Below are 21731 nucleotides of genomic sequence, written 5' to 3'. Positions count from 1 at the left end.
AGCCTTGAAAGTCGTATTACAAAAGCTGTGCCAGGCCACTGTCAGCCTTCCCGTGTGACATTCTTTTTAATCCTGTGACATTCACATTGCACTTAATATTTTTCCTCCTTCAGTTGTCAACTATTCTAACTTTGCCAGACCCTTATTAATCATTGGTTTAGCATGTGGTTCAAAGTAGTTTTTCAAAATCACTTTCATTGACTTTTATGAAATCCTGAGTCTTTTATTAGTTCACACATTTTCTCTTTGCATCAGTTTATTGTTGGAACATCTGAAAGTTAGTGAGTGACTGACTAAAAGACAGAGATGTGTGTGGTAGGGATCAGCTCTGTCATTGCATGGGAAGAATGGTTGAATGAGGACTCATATAAAAAATCTTCAGTTCATTGTTTTGTGTATGTTTTGCTTTCTTCAGTTCCTTAATAGAGAGCAGCTGGATAAAGAATACCTAGGTTAAAAGGATTTTTTTCTTTGTCAGAAAATTTTGAAAACTATGTGTGCTATGAAAATGCAGGCAGTCTGTTTGGGAAAGGTTTCAAAACGTTTTTTATCCTAATACTTGAATCAAGATTAAACCTGGTATCAATAAGCAGGGTCATGATACTGAACAGAACTGTTTGCTTATCCACATGCTGCATATTGATATTCATTTAACTTTTTGGTTCTTCCAGATCATTCTATATACCATGGAAACCTCGGGTATTGGTGATTTATTAATTATTATTTTATTTTTTAATTGAAGTATAGATGACTTACAATATTAGTTGCAGGTGTGTAACATGGTGCTTCAATACTTTATAGATTATACTCCATTTAGAGTTATTACAATATAATGGCTATATTTCCCTATGCTGTACAGTATATCCTTGTAGCTTATTTATTTTATACATAGTAGTTTGTATCTCTGAACCCCCTACCCCTGTATTGCCCCTTCCCTCTCCCTCACTCCACTGATAACAACTAGTTTGTTCTCTATATCTGTGAGTCTGTTTCTGTTTTGTTATAATCTTTCATTTGTCTCATTTTTTAGATTTCACCTATAAGTGATATCATACAGTATTTGTCTTTTTCTGTCTGACTTATTTCACTAAGCATAATACCATCAAGGTTCATCCATGTTGTTGCAAATGGCAAAATTTCATTCTTTTTTTATGGCTGAGTAATATTCCATACACACACACACATACATACATATATATATATATATATATATACACACACACACACACATATATTTATGTATATATATCACGTTTCCTTTATCCATTCATCTGTTGTTGGACACTTAGATTACTTCCATATCTTGGCTACTGTAAGTAATGTTGGTGTGAACATTGGGGTGCATGTATCTTTTTGAATTAGTGTTTTCTTTTTCTTTGGATATATACTCAGCAGTGGAATTGCTGGATCATATGGTAGTTCTGTTTTTAGTGTTTTGAGGAACCTCCATACTATTTTCCATAGTGGGTGCACCGATTTGCATTCCCACCAACAGTGTACAAGGGTTCTGTTTTCTTCACACTTTTGCCAACATTTGTCATTTGTGGTGCTTTTGGTGATAGCTGTTCTGACAGGTGTGAGGTGATATCTCATTGTGGTTTTGATTTGTGTTTCCCTGATGATTAGCAGTATTGAGCATCTTTTCATGTGCCTCTGTATGTCTTATTTGGAAAATGTCTGTTCAGGTCTTCTGCCTGAAGAGCTTCCTTGGCAGAAGAAACAGCAGATGCAAAGGCTCCTGTGCTAGTGTGGCTGGTGCCCTCAAGGAGCAGCAGTGGCACTAGGGTCACATGAGCATGGGTGGCTGTAGTGGTAGATGAGGTCAGAGAGCACCGGAGACCAGATTGTGTGGGGCCTTACAGACTAGTGTAAGGGTTTTGGCTTTCACTCTGACTGAAACGGGGGCCACTGTAGGGTTTGGGGTAGAGAGCAACATGTTCTGACTTACATTTGAAGAGAATCACTCTGGTTGCTATGCTGAGAATAGACAGTAAGAAATCAAGGATGGAAGCAGGGATGTAGGTGATTATTTATTCAGATGACATATGACAGTGGCTTGGACCAGAGTGAAGGTAGTGGAAGCTAGTTGCTATCTTTCCTTACTTTTTTTTCTCTCTATTTTCCTTACTTTTTAATTACATTCTTTCTTTGGCCTAAAATTCATGCCGTATTTCAAAGGCCTCCTCATATCTTTCAAGGTCCAGCTCAGTTTTTCTCATTAGGCTTTTTTTTTTTTTTTTTTTTTTTTTTGTGGTACGCGGGCCTCTGACTGTTGTGGCCTCTCCCGTTGCGGAGCAGAGGTTCCGGATGCGCAGGCCCAGTGGCCATGGCTCATGGGCCCAGCCGCTCCGCGGCATGTGGGATCCTCCCGGACCGGGGCACGAACCCGTGTCTCCTGCATCGGCAGGCGGACTCTCAACCATTGCGCCAACAGGGAAGCCCCTCATTAGGCTTTTCTTAAACACTCCAGCCCCTGCTGATCATTCCTGGCAGTGAGCTCTTTGCACTTAAGGTGTAAGTGACTTTTGCACTTACACCTTATAGTATAGAAGGCAATTGTTCTCTATTTCTTTCTTGCAGGTTGATTTATATTTCTTTCTATACTATAACAAGGGACTTGTGCTTTTCAGCACAAAGTAGGTACTTTACTCAGTAAATCTTTTTGGATGGCTAATGTGGCTAATTCTAAAGAAAATGAAACATGTATTCATACTGTTGATTTAGTCCTTTTACATTCTTATTTTCTGATTAGTAGGAGTCAACCCCATCCATTCATTTATTTGAAAAATATTTACTGAAAACGTACTATTTTATGGAGAATATAACATATAAGAGAAACAGTAATTTTCTCAAAGAGTTTATACTCTGGCAAGAGAAGACACGAATCTTTATAATTAGACTATAAAACGTTGTGAATTACACGTGATATGAATGATATCAAAAAGGCCACTGGAATTCAGTCATGGGAATGTTGCCTCTGGCTGGCTGTTCTTCAAGAAGAGAGTGGTCGTTAGACCTTGAAGGTGGAGTGGGTGCAGGAAGTAGAGAGGATGGCATGAGCAATGCTGGGCGCGCTAAGCATTTTCATGGGGAGCAGATAGATAGCCTTCTATTGAGAAAGTTTGTGTAGAACTTTGGGTTTGTTTAAGGAAGTATAAAGAAATACACTAAAAAACCACCCTGACCCCCGGAACCACCATGCAAATCCAGGCCATCTTCACCTTTCACCTGGACTATGCAACTGCCTGCTAACTTCAGGTCTCAACTTAATCAATTTATATGTCGCTACCTGTGAGAGGCCTGCCTACTCACCCTGCCTAAACCAGGTCCCACCCCTGCCCCTTTGTTCACTACCATCGTGGCCCTTTAATTATGTATTTTACTTGATTGGGAGCGTTGTCATTGAAACAGTGCTATAGGAAGAGAGTAGATGGGTTGTCTGGGGGAAAACACAAGGATCAGAGAGGCCTTTTAAGAAGTGATGGCCTGGGACTTCCCTGGTGGTCCAGTGGTTAAGACTCCACGCTCCCAGTGCACAGGGTCCGGGTTCGATCCCTGGTCAGGGAACTAGATCCCGCATGCTGCAACTAAAAGATCCTGCATGCTGCAACTTAAAAAAAAAAAAAAAAAAGATCCTGCACGCTGCAACTAAAGATCCCTCAGTCCGCAACAAAGATCCCGTGTGCCACAGCTAAGACCCGGTGCAGCCAAATAAATAAATAAATAATAAAGAAGTGATGGCCTAGATACGATATGACGTGGATTTGACTTAGTGCCGTTGTGGCAACGGGAATGGAAAAGAGGGGAGTGTTCTGTGGGGTATAGAGTACATGCCACAATTAATAGTGTTTGTAGTTATAACCTCTGGTGTTTTATGGAATAAGCAATTGTATATAAATACAGTTAGTCATCTTTTTTAGCAGCTTTTGACAATCCACAGCTAGAAGCTTATGCAGTTTGCTTTGCAAGAAAGACTTTTCCACACAAATGTGCTCCAACCACCTCAAAGTAATGCAGAGTTCTTAAATGTCCGAGTTCCATTTACCAACAATTGGTAATTATCTTCAGCTTTAGCGGAAGTTAATGTCTTGGGATGTGTTCCACACAAGAGAAAAAAGACATCTTTTCCCCTAAGGCTGTACAGGGAGTAAAAGTTGAATATCTTTGAAAAGAGATTACTCTAAAATGAATCGATTCTACTTCTCATGTACAAACCATCACTATTTGTTGCTAGGCAAGGAAACCACCAAGAATGCTCGATATAAAAGAGTTTTTTGTTTCTTTTTATCAATCCTTGGACAGATCATGGAACTTCATGTGTATTTACTGAAAAATATGTTGGAATTTTAAACAGGTATTGAAAATATACGAAATTTTGATTTCCATATCTGGCATAATGTTTAAAAATGATTCTTGAAATGGTTTTGCTGTTCTTAATTTAATAGCATTTTAAGAGTGTAGATCAATTTTTTAAAAATTGGTATCTATGCCAATGCCAGTGAGGGCCCATTCCATTCTCTCCTTGACTGTTGAGATAAAGATGTTGTCTTGATTCTTCCCACACTCTCTATCCTAAATTCTTCTCTAATTACGTGTATAACGGTCTGCCATTTTTTCTTTTTCCTTTATGTTTGTCCAGCATTCATTTCCTCTTCTTCTAGTAACAACTGACTTGCTTCTTTTGAGGACTCACTTGTCCTCCACTGCCTTCAGTTTTGGTCTAGATGCCTTTTATTCTCCAAGGGCATGCCCAGCGAGCTTTGCAAAACCATCCTGTCAGCAGCATGAGTTTCTGTCTCACTGCACCTTCACTTCTGAGTACTGTTATTTTTCAGAGTTGATATTTTGGTGCATAGAAAATTATATCTAAGTTTTGATTTAATTTTTAACATATAATTATTAGTGATTTAAATTTTTCCTTTTGTGAATTATCTATTCACATTTGCAAAAGAAAAGTTTAATTAAGTAATTGAATTGAAAGCCTTATCACGTTTAAAGAATTCAGAAGAGTTAAACCAAATCTTAATTATTTTCTCATATTTGTCTGGCTGCATATTCAGTCAATTATGATTCAAGCTAATCAACAGCTTGAAAGCTTTGTTGGACTCAGTCTTTAAAATTAACAACTTTTGAAACTTAAAATTCTTTCTATCTGTGTCCATCCCTTTTAAAATTTACAGGTGGGCTATTATTATGTTGTGGATCATAACATATCATTTGAGAAAATTGTGGGGAGAAGAGCCTTTTCCTAAAGGGCAGCAGGCTGGAGGGAAAATTACATTTTTCTGATACTTTTCCACCTGGAAAGAGGAAGTGAGGGGCAACTTCAGTCACTGCAGGCTCTCTGTTGAATGCCCTGAAATCATTTATTGGTAGGTCGAATAGGAGGGATTTTTCTGATCTTAATCATTTTCCTAGCACACTATTGCCGAGTAAGCTAAGCATTGGGTTATGACTATGTATGATAAACAGTGAGTAATGAGTATGCTTTCTCTTAGCAAGAAGGCACAGTGAAAAGCCACTGGGAAGGGGTCTTAGTTGAGAATTTGGTGATAACTTTATTCATCTCAGGTGACAGCTGGCTTGCGGGGTCTGATGGCTCGCTGCTTTCTTTTCCCAGAGGTCTCACATCTCTGCTTATTGCAGACATATTATGTTTTCTTTAGTGTCTCTAGACATAAATATAATCCCGCCTTTGCTTTCCTCATTTATATAGTAAAACACAAATGGACTTTGAAGTACAGTGTAGTTGAACAGGTGTGTGCATGTGTGTGTGTATGCATGTGGTGTTTTTTTGGGAATTTGAAGGGTTAAACAAGGATGTTAGTTATTATTATTGGTTTTATTTTTCAATGTCCAATCTAGGAAATTAAAATATGAGGGTGCATTTCCAGTCTGTACAAATCTTTTTTTTTTTTTAATTTCCAATTTTGCATTTCTTTCTTTTTTTTTTTTAACATCTTTATTGGAGTATAATTGCTTTACAATGGTATGTTAGTTTCTGCTTTATAACAAAGTGAATCAGTTATACACATACATATGTTCCCATATCTCTTCCCTCTTGCGTCTCCCTCCCTCCCACCCTCCCTATCCCACCCCTCCAGGCGGTCACAAAGCACCAAGCTGATATCCCTGTGCTATGCGGCAGCTTCCCACTAGCTATCTACCTTACGTTTGGTAGTGTATATATGTCCATGCCTCTGTCTCGCTTTTGTACAAATCTTTTCATAATGAATGTTTTCAGTACTTGCCCTTCAGGTGAGGTTTCACCTCCAGACTCCTTAGCAAAAATATTTTAAATGAAAACACTTGTTTAATGTATTTGTCATCTGCTTCTGTCTGTATCTTCTAAACAAAATCTGCTGCTTTTGGAAATGAAATTGTATACTAAAGCATTTTGCAATTTGCTTAGTAATTATATCTCTCTTGACCTCTGGAGGAAAAGTGATTTTGTTTTTGGTTGTCATTTAAGCAGATGTCTGTTACCTGAGAGAGCAGGTTAGTACCAACCTAATCATAATTAGAAGTGGGAGGGTTTTTTCTTTTTTTTAAAGGAGTGCTACATCGTGTTAAATTGTGTCCTTTGGGAATGGGACATATAGCCTCAGCAGAGACTCACCGTGGGTGGATTGTTTAAGGAGCTTTAAAGGACTAACTTTCTTTTTAATAAATTTGGTGAGTATTAATCAGTTTCCCTTACCATCAGATTTGTCTACTAAAGCTTTTCAGAAGAACATAGATACTATTCTGAAGAAAATTTGCCTTTCTTATTGCAGAAGGCATAGATATGAAACCAGGACACAAGGGAAGAATTCTTAGATATCAGTAGAAAATGTGAAGCAGTCGTTCCTTGTTGTTGGAGTAGCCCTCATTTTCCCATGTGAGAACATTGCATTGAATAAGGTAGTTATAAACTCAAATTTTAGCTGAAGATAGAGTGGCTTGATTGTTAAAGTTTTTATGCAACTTTGCAAATTCATTTTTGCATGGGGTTTGATCTTAATTTATTACGGAAACATGAACTCTTAAAAAATACATTACTTATATTGCAGGGGAAAAATGAAGTTTTCCAAAGCAGTTTTGGAAATAGTCTCTCATTGTAATCTCAGCATTCTGATTTTACTTCTTTTCCATTGATCTAAGTTAGGTAAAGTAAAACATCTGAGTGAGGTTTTTCAACACTGAGTTGAGCCTTTTAGAGATACATTGGCATAGTCAATTTTAACTAATAAATTCTAAGCCCCTTAGTAAGCAGAAACTTGCATTTGAGTATTTGTTTTATCCCTGGCCTCATAATAACCAGCAGTTGGGGCCCACCTTTGTGAGAGTCTTTGGGATATAGTTACTTGGATACATTGCATTTATTTTAAACTCACCCAAAGTAGTATTGATTTTCTCAGCCTTATTAATGTTTCTGGGATTCTGTTGTCACGTAGATTGAAAATCCAGAATTGAGTCTTAATTTCTTCCTCCCTTTTATCCCCTGTATTCAGTATGCCTCCAAGTCTTCGGGTTCTTTCTTTGAAATATTCCTGATTGATATACTTCCTTCCTGTGTTGCTGAATCCGCTCTTCAGCACTCAGTGCCGGATGTCTTAACTAATCAGTTAGCTGCTAACTGGTTCCCCCACCTCTGTTTTCTCCTCTTACAATCAGCCCCACGTGAGCTTTCAGATTAAGTTTCCCATGCTTAAATTTCCTATTTTGACTCTTCTGCTCAAGAGCCTGGAATGGCTCCCTGCTCATTGGTGAGGTTCCAAGTGAATTACTTCACATTCTGTGCCCAAGTTTCTTCTAATCTTCTCTTCTCTCTCTAGTCTCACATCTCACTACGTGCAGTGACCAGCTTGTGAGTGGTAGGCTCTAAAAGTTCCTTTAAAGTGGGGTGGTTTGGAAGTTGGAATTAATTTTTTTTTATGTGGAAACAATTCTTTAAGAGCTGTGGATGAGTTCCTAAGCTATAACTCGAAGGCCTGTGTATCCTAATGTAGCTGATTTCTGGGCTCTGGGAGCCAGGAGCCATGTTGAATAGGGAGGTAGGGGAGCATGAACTGTTTTCCCTTTCCTTCCTAAGTATGGGGTCATCCAACACTAGGCAGAGTTCACAGTGAGTTTTCATGTGTAAAGATGGTCTTTAGCATTTGATTTCTGTTAACTGTCTTCTAAGTCTTAGTTCCTCTCCCCAGACTCTTAGGCCTGGAGAGCTACCCCCGGCATTAATTGCATTAATTAGTTCAGAACTATATTATTTGTTTATTAAAATAACAGTAGTTACTTTAAAAAATAACAAAATAACTCTCACGATTTTCCTAATCCTTGCAAATGGCCTTGCATGTTACATTAAAGTTACCTCCGTTTAATAGTTGAATATATTGAGACAGGGTGAAGTTTAAGTATATGCAGTTACTTAGGTAAACACAGAAGACCTACAAGTAACCTGTATATATTTGTAAATCACTTAGAAAGAGTAAGTGCCATGTGAGTGTTTGCTAAAGAAATATACAGATAACCTGATCACTTCCCCACTTCATCTCTTCCCCTGTTATACGTAAGCTCCACTGGAGCACTGTTCCTGCTTTTGAAGACTGTGTAGTTTCAAGGTTGAAGAAAAGAAGCTGAAAGGTACCAAAAGAGTTTCTGGGACTTGTTACCCTCCCCATCCTCAAATCTATCCCCAGAAAATTCTCTACCCCAGACTGGGTGTCTTCATATACCAAGTAGAGATTTGGCTCAAAAAGCATCTTCATGAGAAAGACAAATATTATATGATATCACTTATATGTAGAATCTAAAAAATACTACAGATGGACTTATTTACAAAACAGAAACAGACTTACAGACATAGAAAACAAATTTATGGTTACCCGAGGGGAAGGAGGTGGAGGGATAAATTGGGAGTATGGGATTAACATATGAATACTACCATATATAAAATAAACAACAATGATTTACTGTATAGCACAGGGAACTATATTCAATATCTCGTAACAAACTATAATGGAAAAAAAGCATCTTCATGCTAAAATGCATGGAAAGAACCCTTGGGAAGGATTAAGGAATTCTTGGTTATTCACACATTATTGTCAGCTAGTTAATGATGTTTTCCTCTTAGCTACATTGAGGGCCTTTCTGGTGGGATAAAGTTGAAAAGGAAGCAGATTGTCTTGGAAGCTGGGAGCATTCCCGTGGTTTAGATGTCCAGACCAGGAGCCACCTGCCACATGAAGCTCTCAAGCTCTTGAGATGTGGTTAGTTTGAACTGAAATGTGCTTTAAGTATAAAATATGTGTTGGCTTTAAACACCTTACTACAAAAAAAAAAAAAAGAATGCAAAATATCTCATTAATAATTATTTATATTAACGTTGAAATAATAGTTTGGATATATTGAGTTAAATGAAATATGTTATGATTAAAATGTTCACATTTTTAATGTGGCTCCTAGAAAGTTTAAAATTACATAAGTGGGTTGCATCATATTTCTATTGGGCAGTGCTGGTTTACACTAATCCTCTTCCTGTCCTGTGTATTCCAGCTTTTGTTCCTCCTCAGTCATCTTGCTCCATCATATATCTCCTGTCTTTCCTACATCTTCAGCCTCTCCTCTTCACTGGCCCTTTCTCTCAATTTTCATTTATTCATTTATTCAGCAAATATTTCCTGAGCTTTTAGTGACTATGCTAGTATTATAAACATGCAAAAGTCTCTCTCAGGCTGAAAAACAACAAGCAAACACACCCAACCCTGTCTCAGTACACATCACCCTCTACCACGTGTTCTCCTTCCCTTTACAGTCCAGCCTTTTGAAGAAGAGTCTGTACTCTTTACCTCCATTTACCTTTCCAGCCTCCTTCCTCAAACCTCAACAGTCTGGCTTTTACCACTTTTACCACTCCATGTAAAAGGTTTTCCTAAGGCCAAGGATGTCCTCCTAGTTTTCAGATGCTATGGTAACTTTTCAGTCGTTAGTTGCAACATCTGAGGCTCTCCCTCAGAATTTCTCCTTGACTTTCAAGACATGTTTCTCTCCCTCTCCCTCCCTTTCTCCCCTCCCCACCTTCTCCCCCCTTCCCTTCCCTCTTCCCCCTTCCTGTCTCTCTCTCTCTCTCTTTCGTGTGTCTGTGTGTTTCTCTCTCTCCTATTTGACCTTGATTTTTATCCTTGTCACTTACCAGCTCTGCGACCTTGGGTGGGTTTAACCTCATGGGGCATCAGTATGTTTTGAGTCCGGTCTGGGCTCACCATATGTCTTCAGTGGCAGTATTAAGACCTGCCTCTCTCCCTGGGCTTCTGCTTGGTTCCTTTGGAGGAGTCCCATCATTTTCCCAGGGTTCTGCAGAGCCTCTGTTTTCGATTTTGTTTCTTCCCTCTCATATTCTCATCCTTGGTTGCTTCTCCATATCCATCCTTCCAATTAGAATGCATTCATTTCTTCATATATTTCTTCTTTTCCTCTAATCCTTTAAGACTTACCTCAAATATATAACCACTTCCAAAGTGTTTTTATCTCCTTCAGCTAACCTTTTGCCTCACAGATCCTCAGTTTTCTCATCTGAAAACAGAGATGGCGGCATCTCTCAAATTTAATTCATAACATTCTGGGTCTCACTTGAGATGATAGAAGTGAAAATGCTTTGAAAAATGTAAAACACTTTATAAATATTACTGTCACTTCCTGATGCCTCATGAGCGTTTATTATCTCCATCACATACTTGTGGGGACAAATTGTACATATACATGAAGTGTCATTAGTACAGGATTGAATTCTTTCATATGTGTATTTGTCTTTTCCCCCCAGAGTCAAGTTCCTATAGAGTAAATTACATGCCTTAGGGAAAGAAAAGAAAGAATTTGAAAGAAAACCTCACTCTCTTTTCTGTTTAGTATACTTTGTAGCTTTATGCCAGATGTGTACTAATAGATGCTCCATGTGTTTTTATTTGCAGGGTTCAGTTAAACTAGCACATTTGCACATTTCTGTCTTATTTTTTGACCTGTCTGTTGCGTGTCTCCCTTTCACAAGGGAGGTGCTCGATAAAATTTTGTTGAATGCATGAATGAATGAATGAAGCCAATAATGGTGAGAAAGTCAAATTCCAACCCTTATCTCTGGCTAGAGGACCAGAGAATGGCCCTTGTCAGGCCACTGTTATGGCGTTAAGTTTTGGGCTTCAGGATAGCTCTTCCTCAGTGCCTACCAGGCTCTTTCTTTTTTTTCTTTCTGTTTTTGGGATTGTGCTTTGAATAATGGCAGATACTGATAGCCTACTCTCCCAATAAGTGGGGGGATCAAGGGGATTAAAACCAGTTCTACTTTATATAATTAAAGTAGAATGTAGTCACATAATAATATTCATAGCTAAACATGATTGAGCACTTATTATACGCCAGGCACTGTCCTAAATGCTGTACCTATACTGATTCATTTAGTTCTCTCCAAAATTCTATGAACCAGGTGTTATTATGTCCCTACTTTACAGATGGGAAGGTGAAGGCACACGGAGTTAAAATAAATTGTCCAAGATCACAGAGCAACTTAATAGTAGAAATATGACTGAAACCCAGAAATCAGACTTTGGAGCTTATTCTCTTATCCACTGTGTTTACCTATCTCTCTGATTAAATAGAGGTCATTAAAAAATAAAACAGTTTTGGTGTACATCCCTGCTTTTCCCCTTTTTTCTAGAGCAGAGTAATTTTCAGTTGTTCTTTTGTTGTGGCTTAAAGCTGTAAAGATTCTGGCCTATTCTTTCAGGGAAGTAGCTTAGTTATGTCCAGCCTGCATTTTCTATTTGACTACAACATGTTAGGAGTTAATTATTTACAGTGCTTGCTAAAGCTGATGTGGTGCTGGACTCACTCTGGGTTTATAGACAAAGAACGGCCTGTCGAAATCCACTAAAATGAAAATTTCATGAAACCCTGAGATTGACCTGAATTTTAGACTTTATGGATTTGAGGTTGTTTAACAGTTATGGGTTATATGATGTCAGAGTTACCATATACCACATAAGGAAGCAAGTGCTAAATTTATGAAGAGGAGTATTAAGTTTCTCTGTTCGTTTTATTTCTGTCCTTTTTACACAGGACATCTTGCCCACCAATCCCAGTGATTTTTTAATTCAAGGGATAGTGCTAAAAATATGAGATCAACTTTATGCCAGAAATTAATTGAATAGATACATTTGCAAGTACTGTGACCTTAGCAATGGTAGAATGTCCCCTTCACCCAAGTGTTTGTGAAATGGATGAGGGGGTGGGAGAAATTAGGGAACCCTCCTCTTTTCTTACCTCCGACTTGGTATCCAAGATTATTAGTTATAACGTAAATATTCAGCCCAAGATTTTTTTTTTTTTTTTCATGAAAGTTCAGGTTGACATTCTAGGACACCTTGCAGGAGTGGCCTTCTGAAAAGATGTAGTATATTAAAGAGGCCAGCACATACTATGGATGCAGAGTAAATGTTAAATCTGTAAACCTATTAGTGAGTGATGTAGTCCTGAAAGGGGTAGTGAGAGGAGAGCCAGATTCATTCTGTGTAGAGCCTGTGGGGTCTGGGTTAGGGAGTGTGAATCCATGGACAGACAGGAAAGGCACTGGCAGATGGAACCTCAAATGTGCTAGAGTAAAGTACAGAGGTCTTAGAAAGAATCTCTGTCAGAGCCTGGCAATGGAGAAGAAAATGGATATCTTAGGACTAGACTCAGTGAACCAACAGGGGACTGGATCTAAGTTTGAACAGGAAAAGCTTTGTTCCTTTAGATGGAGGCCAAGTGGGAGCCAAAGGAAATAGCTTACTATGGGTCTAGATGGTAGAAATAGGTTTGGCAAAGGGCAGGCCCAGCAAAGGGACTCAAGGTGTAGGTCATGAGTATCTAGGAGATAGTAAGGAGTATCTCCTAGGAGCTTAAGGACTATCTAGCACAAGGATGCTCACTGTTCAGTGATCTTTTCATTCAACATTTATCGACACCTACTGTGTACCAAGCACTGTTGGAAACACTGGGGATAAAATAGTGAACAAAACAGATGCATTTGTGAAACTTACATTCTTTTTTATTTTTTTCAGCTTTATTGAGGTATAATTGATACTATTGTAAGATATTTAAAGTTTATATTGTGGTGATTTGATGTACATATACGCAAGGATATGTGCAAGGATTCCCACCATCTAGTTAATGAACACATCTATCACACTTCTTTTTTGATGAGAACATTTAAGTTCTACTCTCTTAGCAAATTTCAATTATATAATATGGTGTTATCAACTGTAGTCATTTGTGCTTTACATTAGTTCCTCAGACCTTATTCATCTGAAAATTTAGAGTTTGTAGCCTTTCACCAACCTTCCCATTACCCCCCATCCCGCAGCCCCTGGCAACCACTCTTCTACTCTCTGTTTCTAAGAGTTTGACTTTTTTCTTAGATTCCACATATAAGTGAGATAATACAGTATGTGTCTTTCTCTGACTTATTTCACTTAGCGTGATGCTTCAGTGTTCATCTGTGTTGTTGCAAAGAGCAGGATTTCCTTCATTCTCATGGCTGGAAAATACTCCATCGTATGTATATGTATTGCATCTTCTTTATCCATTTATTCATTGATGGACACTTAGGTTGTTTACATATTTTGGCTATTGTGAATAATGCGGCAATGAACACGGGAGTGTAGATACCTCTTTGATATCCTGTTTTCATTTCTTTTGGATATATACCCAGAACTGGAATTGCTGTATCATATGGTGGTTGGTTCTATTTTTAGTTTTTTACGGAACCTCCATACTGTTTTCCATAGTGGCTGTACCTATTTACATTCCCACCAACAGTGCAGGAGGGTTTCCTTTTCTCCGCATCCTTGCCAACATTTGTTATCTGTTTTCTTTTTGATAAAAGCCATTCTGACAGGTGTGAGGCAGTACCTCATTGTGGTTTTGATTTGCGTTTCCCCGATGATTAGTGATGTTGAGCATTTTTTCATGTGCCTGTTGGTCATCTGTGTTTTGTTTGGAAAAATGTCTGTTTAGGTCTTCTGCCCATATTTTAATTGGATTGTTTGTTTTGATAGTGAGTTGTATGAGCTGTTTATATATTTTGGATATTAACCCCTTATCAGTCATATCATTTAAAAATATTTTCTTCCATTCAGTAGGTTGTCTTTTTGTTTCATCAGTGATTTTCTTTGCTGTGCAAAAGCTTTTAAGTTTAGTTAGATCCCATTTGTTTATTTTTGCTTTTGTTTCCTTTGCCTTAGGAGTCAGAACCAAAAAAATATTGCTACGATTTATGTCAAAGAATTTTTGGTCTGTGTTTTCTTCTCGGAGCTTTATTTCAAGTTTTTAAGCCATTTTCAGTTGATTTTTGTGCGTGGTGTAAGACAGTAGTCCAGTTTCATTCTTTTGCACATGGTTGCCCAATTTTCCAATCACCTTTTATTGAAGAGTGTTCTTTCCCCAAGCTTACATTCTTGTGGGGGAAAGTACACAGTAACCAAATAAATAATTGCATGGTACTATGTGGTGGTACATCAGATCAGAGTAATTGCTTTTGAGAAAAGTAAAGCCAGGAAGGAGGGATGGGAAATGCTTGGCTGTTGCAGTTTTAAACAGGATGGCCAACTCTATTTAAGTGAGGAGGTAACATTTGAGCAAGCTCCTGAAAAAGGGTTTAGTGAGTTTCATTCCTATGGGAAGGAAATAGAACTTGTCCTCAGTAGTATATTTCAACTCTGTTGAACATGTCTCAAAATTTTCTGTCTTGCTATTTTAAAATTTAATTGCATCAGCAAATGAATATGTGAAGGAGAGGAGGATGCCATTTCTGAAGGAGAAAGAATAGCCCTAAAAGGGATGGTAGGGAAGTCTCCTTAATTGCTCTGAGGAAGCTGTGCCCAGTGAAATTGAGGGCCACAGGTGTTTGATGGCCTTTGCCATCTTGTGACCTCAGTCTATAGAAGTTGTTTCTGACAGTCATCAGTTGACAGTAGAATATAGGTTTTATTTTGAAGCAGAAGATTATTGCATGGTTAAGCTTTAACAAACACTCATAAAGTCTTTTTATCTGGGAAGCTTAAACTTAATTCCTTGCATTGTAGCACTCATGCTTTGTGCTTGTTTGTCTCTCACAGCTTCGTAGAAAGCCAACCTCAGAGAGGCAGACGGGATGGCTAGCTCAGCCCGGGAGCACCTGCTTTTTGTGAGGCGTCGAAATCCCCAGATGCGGTACACACTGAGTCCAGAGAACCTCCAGAGCCTGGCTGCCCAGAGCTCCATGCCCGAGAATATGACTCTACAGCGGGCCAACAGCGACACCGATCTGGTGACTTCTGAGAGCCGCTCCAGCCTGACTGCCAGCATGTATGAGTACACGCTGGGGCAAGCTCAGAACCTCATCATCTTCTGGGACATTAAAGAGGAGGTGGACCCCAGTGATTGGATTGGACTTTATCACATAGGTGAGTCAAATGAACCGGACTTGCTTGTGACTTGATCTTACATTTCACTCTGACATTATATTATTCTGTGTTTTCTCCTGGGAAGAAATTCACACACATAATTTAAAGCAGCCAGATCCTAGGAACTTTTTCTTCTTCTTTGGGGCGGGGGCGGGGGGCAGTCAACAAGTATAAATACCTTTTGCTGATATGAATACTGTGGCTATATCTCTACCTTAATTAAATGTCAGAACCTGCAGTATTTTCTTTGTAAAACTTCACTTTGCCCTTGATCAATAACCGCATTTTGGAAAGAGGTGGCTATTAACATTTACTAGTATTCTTAAACTGATGAAAAGGATGTTTAGATTTAGATAACTGATAAGAAAAAATGTGCTGTTTCAGAAGGTTGAATTACATTAAGAACAACTTGTAGTCTAAAGTATCTTTTTATTTCAAAATTCCTTGATGTGTCCTAGATCAATTAGGTAAAGAAAGTGTCATATCCTCCTAACAAATGACTTAGAAATAGGTTACTATTTGTTTTAATGAAAGTGTCCTAGCTCTGTTTAGCTGATTTGCATCTGTTATTCATAGGTGAGTGCATGATGAATAGCACATTCCAGAAAATATAAGTATCTACTTTAATTGAAAGCAAAAATCAAAAAAAAAAAAAGGGGGCTTCCCTGGTGGCACAATGGTTAAGAATCTGCCTGCTAATGCAGCGGACACAGGTTCAATCCCTGGTCCAGGAAGATCGCACATGCCATGGAGCAACTAAGCCCGTGCGCCACAACTACTGAGCCTGCACTCCAGAGCTCGTTAGCCACAACTACTGAGTGCATGTGCTGCAACTACTGAAGCCTGTGTGCCTAGAGTCTGTGCTCCACAACAAGAGTTTATCTTATTCCCAAGTGACCAAAGTCACAAAATCTTGGTGTTCTTATATTTCACTTTCTAGAGAATAGGCCAGAGTCCTAAATCTGGAATTAGTCCAAAGATATAGCTAGGAAAATAGAATTAGGAAATAAATCTCTTTTGAAAAGTGCTATTCTTCTTTAGTTTATTTCAAGCTGTTTCTGTACCTTTCTTACGTATCCTCATTGTATTTTTGCTTCCCTATATGAAATGTGTTTCTTTTTTTCCCTTTTGGCTACTTTCAACATTTTTTTCTTTATCTTGGTTTTCAGCAGTTTGTCTATTATGTACCTAGGTGTGATTTTCTTTTTATTTATCCTGGTTGTGATTCTTTGAGTTTTTTAAGTAAATGTTTTTAATGAAAACTGAAAATTTTGGCCATTGTATTTTCAGATACTTTTTCTATCCATTTTCACTTTCTTCTTGTTTTTCTGAGACTTCAGTTACACATTCGTTACATCATTTCATATTGTTCTACAAGATCCTGAGGCTCTGGTTAATTGTTCTTTAATCTCTTTGGTATTCAAATTCAACCATTTCTACTTACCTATCTTCAAGTTTACTAACTTTTTCTTTTTTTATCTTCATTCTCCTGTCAGGCCCATCCAATGGATTTTAAAATTTCAGTTATTTGACTTTTCATTGATAGAATATGGATTTCTCTTTTCATAGTTTGAATTACTCTTATGAGAGTCCCTATGTCTTAAGTCTGTCAGACCATATCTTTGTTCAGGTCTTTGAATTGATTTGAATACAGCTGCTTTAAATTCTCTGCTAAATCCAATATCTCTGAGGGTCATCTAAGGGTACGTTTTTATTGTCTGTTTTTCTCTTGACCATGAGTCCCATTTTCCTGTTTCTTTGTATATTCAGCAATTTTTTACTTTACACTGGACATTGAGGATTCTGTACTGTAGAAATCCTGAGTTCTGTGGCATACTTTTTATCTTAATGTTAATTTTTATTCTAGTTGGCAGATTTATTTCCTTGAGCTTACCACATATGATTTAACACTTGGTTAGAATGGATCTGTGGAAAGCCCAGTGTAGTTATGCAGCACTTCTAGCTTGATGGCGTTCAGCCTTCAAGTTTGGTCTCCTCTATGGACTTTGTTAGGGCTTGGTTTGGGGCTTTGTTAGAGTAGGTCTACTAGGCTTTACTCTAGGACTTCGTGCTTATTCCTAAGTAGTGGCATTTCTGATGTTTTAGCTGCATGCCTGGAATGTTAACCATTCTCTCTGGCTCAGCTGTAACTCCAGTGTTCTCCAGCACTGCTTGACTTCTTTAACTCCACTACACTCTCAGTCCTGTAGCAGCTGCTCTCTGGAAAGAAGCCTTGGTAGTCTTGCCCTGCACATGTACAGCCCAGACCTCAGCCAAGGGCTTATGGGGGATCCCCATGTGGACTTCTGGCCTTCATCCCCCCATAGCTCTTTCCTTTCCAGTGCCTTGCCTGGAGATTCTAGCCACTTCAGTTGACCCAAACTCTGATTGATGCCTCCTTAGCTCATCAGAACTGCCAGGAAATTGTCCCCCAGCTGAGATCTGGGTGGTCGTGGAGTCAACTTATAAGTTTCCCTTCACTTCGGGATTTTAATCTATTGTGCAATGTCAGAAAACCACTGCCTTCTAGTTTTACAGTTGATTCATTAGGAAGGCAAGTCTGGAACTAATTACTGCAAAATGGCCTGAAGCAGAAATTTCTCCCCTGCTTTTGATTTAGGGTAGACAGTAAGAGGTTCCACTTAATTTCCACATCTAGCCATTTCCAGAGAACTCTGAATAAATAATAAATGATAGTTTGAGTCCCATATGTTTGTCTCCTTCTTAGTGTATTTTCTAATAGTTTTAGATCCCTAGCATGGAAAAGGTGTGAGGAATTGGCACCCTCAGACCTCTTAACGGGATGGGATGAACACAGAGACTAGAATTCAGAAATAAAAGTATCATGTAGATGGAATGAGGTATGTGGTATTTTCAGGCATGCTGTTGGTTTTAACAGGTCTTCCACAGTTAATGACTTTAAAAGGCACAGGTCCTAACATCTAGAACATTAAGTATGGCTCATTTATGTAGTTGCGGAACCACAGCTGTGTTTAAAAGAAAGATTGGCTATCTGGGACCTCAAAGTGAGTGACAGGGACCTTGGTTTAAGCAGAGATATCCATTTCTTTCCCGGGGCTAGGATGGACTGTTCTGACCTCTGGACTGGAGACAGCCTCACTTCTGTGGGGACTTTTCCATCCCACGCAGTGAGGGACGGGTGACAGCACTGTGGTCTTTAGCTGGCAGTCATCTCCTGATCCCTTCTTCCTTATGGGGTCAGGGGGTGAGCAGCAAGCCCTTGATCTCAGGGCAGGCAGGCCCTCTCCAGACTCAGGAAGGGTCTAAACTGATGTGGTAGTCCAACTAGTGAGTAGTCAGGGAGTACACATGTGACCCAGTTCTGGCCAGTGATATGTAAGGGAAAGACTTTGGGGAAACTTCCTTTTCTAATGAAAAACCAGAGCCTCATGAAGAGAGTCTTTAAACCTCCCTTTCTCTTGTACTTGGGACTCTGGTGAAAGGATGTGATATCTTGAGTTGTGGCATCCATGTAGCAACCATAAGTTATCAATCAAGAAAATTAAGAGCCAAGAATTACAGAGAAGAAAGAAAGAGCTTGGACTGGCACTCCAAAGTTCTTGCTATATATGAAAAAAAAATCTTCATCTCTGTTTAAGTCATCATTAGTGAGGCTTTCTTGTACCAGCAGTAACTCCTAACTGAGTCACTGGGGTGGCTGTTATGATGAGAAAGGGGAAGGGCGGAACACAACTGCTTTTAAAGGCAGGATGAAGAGTGAGTGGGCTACTTCCATAGTTAACTGCTTCAGGGTGAGGACTTGGGCTGCTTTAATGTAGGTAAAAACCACTCAGTTTTTAAAAGAAGTAACAAAAAATTGACATAAAAAATTTGAAGACTGTAACTCCAAGCCATGCAGAAATTTTCAAGAGTTTAGTAGAATCAATGACGTGATGGGAAGAATCTTTCAAATGAGCAGTTAGTAATTTGAAAATGTACAAAACAATTTTCTTGGGCCCTATGAAGGGAAGATAGGTGCGATGATGCATTTGCAGAAGACCTGAAAGAAAAGAGGAAATGCAGGGCTAAGATGGGGAAAAGAATGTTGGGGTCCAAGTTATGTCCTAAATTTAAGGCTGTTATGACTAAAGAGGAATATGCATAATAAGTTCTCTCTCAGGCTCTGTGAAATAGGTTTCATAGAAGCACATATAGTGGGAATAGCTTCAGGTTTCTATACCTCTTAGCAGGAAGCAGCCTCTCCTCTTCAGCTGTGTCCTGAGAAGCTGGACTGTTTCCTAGCAATGTCTAGTTTTATTTGTGGAACTGAGAGATGGTCTCTATAGAAATAAGTCCCAAAGGGGAAGGATTTGGGTGGAACATAGGCCTGGCGAGGTGTGGCTTATTGGCAAACTCCGCATTTTGATCGTATTTCTCTTGGCTTACATTTTCTTCGTACCTAGAAGTGTGATTTGTTTTTGTTTAGCTAATTGCTAATAACGTTTTGCACTGTACAGCTTGTTCCAGATGGCTTTTAGCGCTACTAGTCTGGAGGGAAAACATATCCTTCTGGATCAGAAACATAAATCTTTCTTTAGGCAGTTGAGTAATGTAGAGATCCTAGTGGGACTATAAAGAAAAAAAGTTGAAAATATCAAAACACCATTTGGGGAAACTTTGAGTGTGAACACCGTTCTTAAAACAGAAGCTAATTATATTTTCTTCTTCCAGAAAGTCTCGTATACACCCTGAGATTTCCAGAGATGATCACAATGTACCTATAGCCCCAAATCTCCAAATTACAACAATTAATGCCTTGCAGATGGTTTCCAGAAATCACTAGGTTTATAATTTAGTGTTGGTATCTAAAATTAGAATCGACCCCTCACAAATTTAATAGTGCTACTCATTGCCTCCTCCTAAGCTGTCTAAATAAAAAGAACCAAATGCTTACCTTGTGCAAGAACCCTTAGGGTACTCAACACAAACAGCTTTCCACGAAAAATCAAGTGGACACTTTTTAAAGTGGAGGCAGAAAATATTAAATTTGTTTCAGGCTCACTATCTAATTCCCCTTAACCTTTAATCTTGTGCTTATTTTTCTGGCTGTTCAAAAGAGAAACACTTCAAGAAGCTTAATTTGCCATTTCTTATGTGCAGGCAACTTCAGGTACCTGAACAGAACTGGGAAAATGCACATTATGAAAATTAGAAGTTTACACTGTGCTGTACACCTGTGCTTCTCACAGTGCTGGTCTCTGAACTGTTTGTTACTGATCTGTAACTCGATAAGAAGCATTCTCCAGAATGTAAATCAGTGTAACAGCTTCCTTCACTGAGAAAATCTTGCTATTAAAAGATCATCTAAACTAAATAAAGTGCTTATTGATGTAGGTGTTTCATATATTGGATCAAGGTTCTTATCTTGTCATCGACCGGTAACAGATAAATAATTTATCAGCATTGTCTGGACCATCCTTTGAGTATACCTCTCAGTTCTGTGCATTGATTGTATCTTCAAAGATAGATGGCAGAACAATTGTACTTTGACCCTGTCTTAAAAAAATCCTGGCTTATGTATTATGACATTTTTCATACTTCTTTGCATTTGGATGGTAAAATAAAGTTGTAGTAGTTATCCAAGGCATTGGGATGATGTATTTTTGAGCTCCAAATTTAAGCTGATGTTTTATAGATTAAAAACTGAGGTCCAGAATGGTGATACCATTCAGTTACTTGGAGTCAGTCAAGGCTGGGACTTAAGAGTCCTGTGTCCCAGTCTTCATGTTTTCCCCTCTGTGTTGAAAAATATAGTCCAGTGGTTTTCAACCTTTAGTTATTTTCTCAGCACTTTCTTGGTTTTTGCAATATTGGGATTGTCACTTGTGCTATTAATCTTTTTCTTTAAACCATCTGATTAAAAGAAAGCAAACTGGTTATGTATCCTGACCTTGTTCTAAGCAGTAAGGTCTGGGAAAGGCTTGCTGTGTTAGCTATGTTTCTTCCTAACATACATTAACAGTTAGTAATAACTGTGTCTATGGGCCACCCAGGATTGTCACACACAGCACACTGAGAAATTCTGAGGTTATCAGTGATTAAGAGGACAGGCTCTAGAGTCAGACAGACTAGTAAATTCAGATCTACTTACTAGCTTGGGAGAATTATGTAATCTTTTTAAACCTCAGGTTTCTCATCTTAAAAAAAAAAAAGACTAAGGAAAGTGCCAGTATCTTGAGAATTAAATGAGATAATGCATGCAGTGCTCTTAGCAAGGTACCTGGGCTCATTGTAAGGGCCTGCTGATTGTAAACTATC

The 21731-nt window shown here is 38.6% G+C and overlaps 1 protein-coding gene across 1 annotated transcript in view; it reads left to right on the top strand.

The window, feature by feature from the left end:
• The first annotated feature begins 15158 nt into the window (after nucleotides 1-15158).
• HECW2 (HECT, C2 and WW domain containing E3 ubiquitin protein ligase 2) overlaps nucleotides 15159-21731 on the top strand; it is a 244591-nt gene continuing 238018 nt past the window's right edge. Inside the window, exon 1 of the mRNA XM_065880275.1 lies at nucleotides 15159-15452. Within this exon, the coding sequence (XP_065736347.1) occupies nucleotides 15161-15452 (292 nt within the window). The 5' untranslated portion in view covers nucleotides 15159-15160. The remainder of the gene's footprint in view (nucleotides 15453-21731) is intronic.

This window comes from Phocoena phocoena, chromosome 7 (genome assembly GCF_963924675.1).
Source record: "Phocoena phocoena chromosome 7, mPhoPho1.1, whole genome shotgun sequence".
Lineage (NCBI taxonomy): Eukaryota > Metazoa > Chordata > Mammalia > Artiodactyla > Phocoenidae > Phocoena > Phocoena phocoena.
This window is presented reverse-complemented; position numbering and strand designations above follow the sequence as displayed.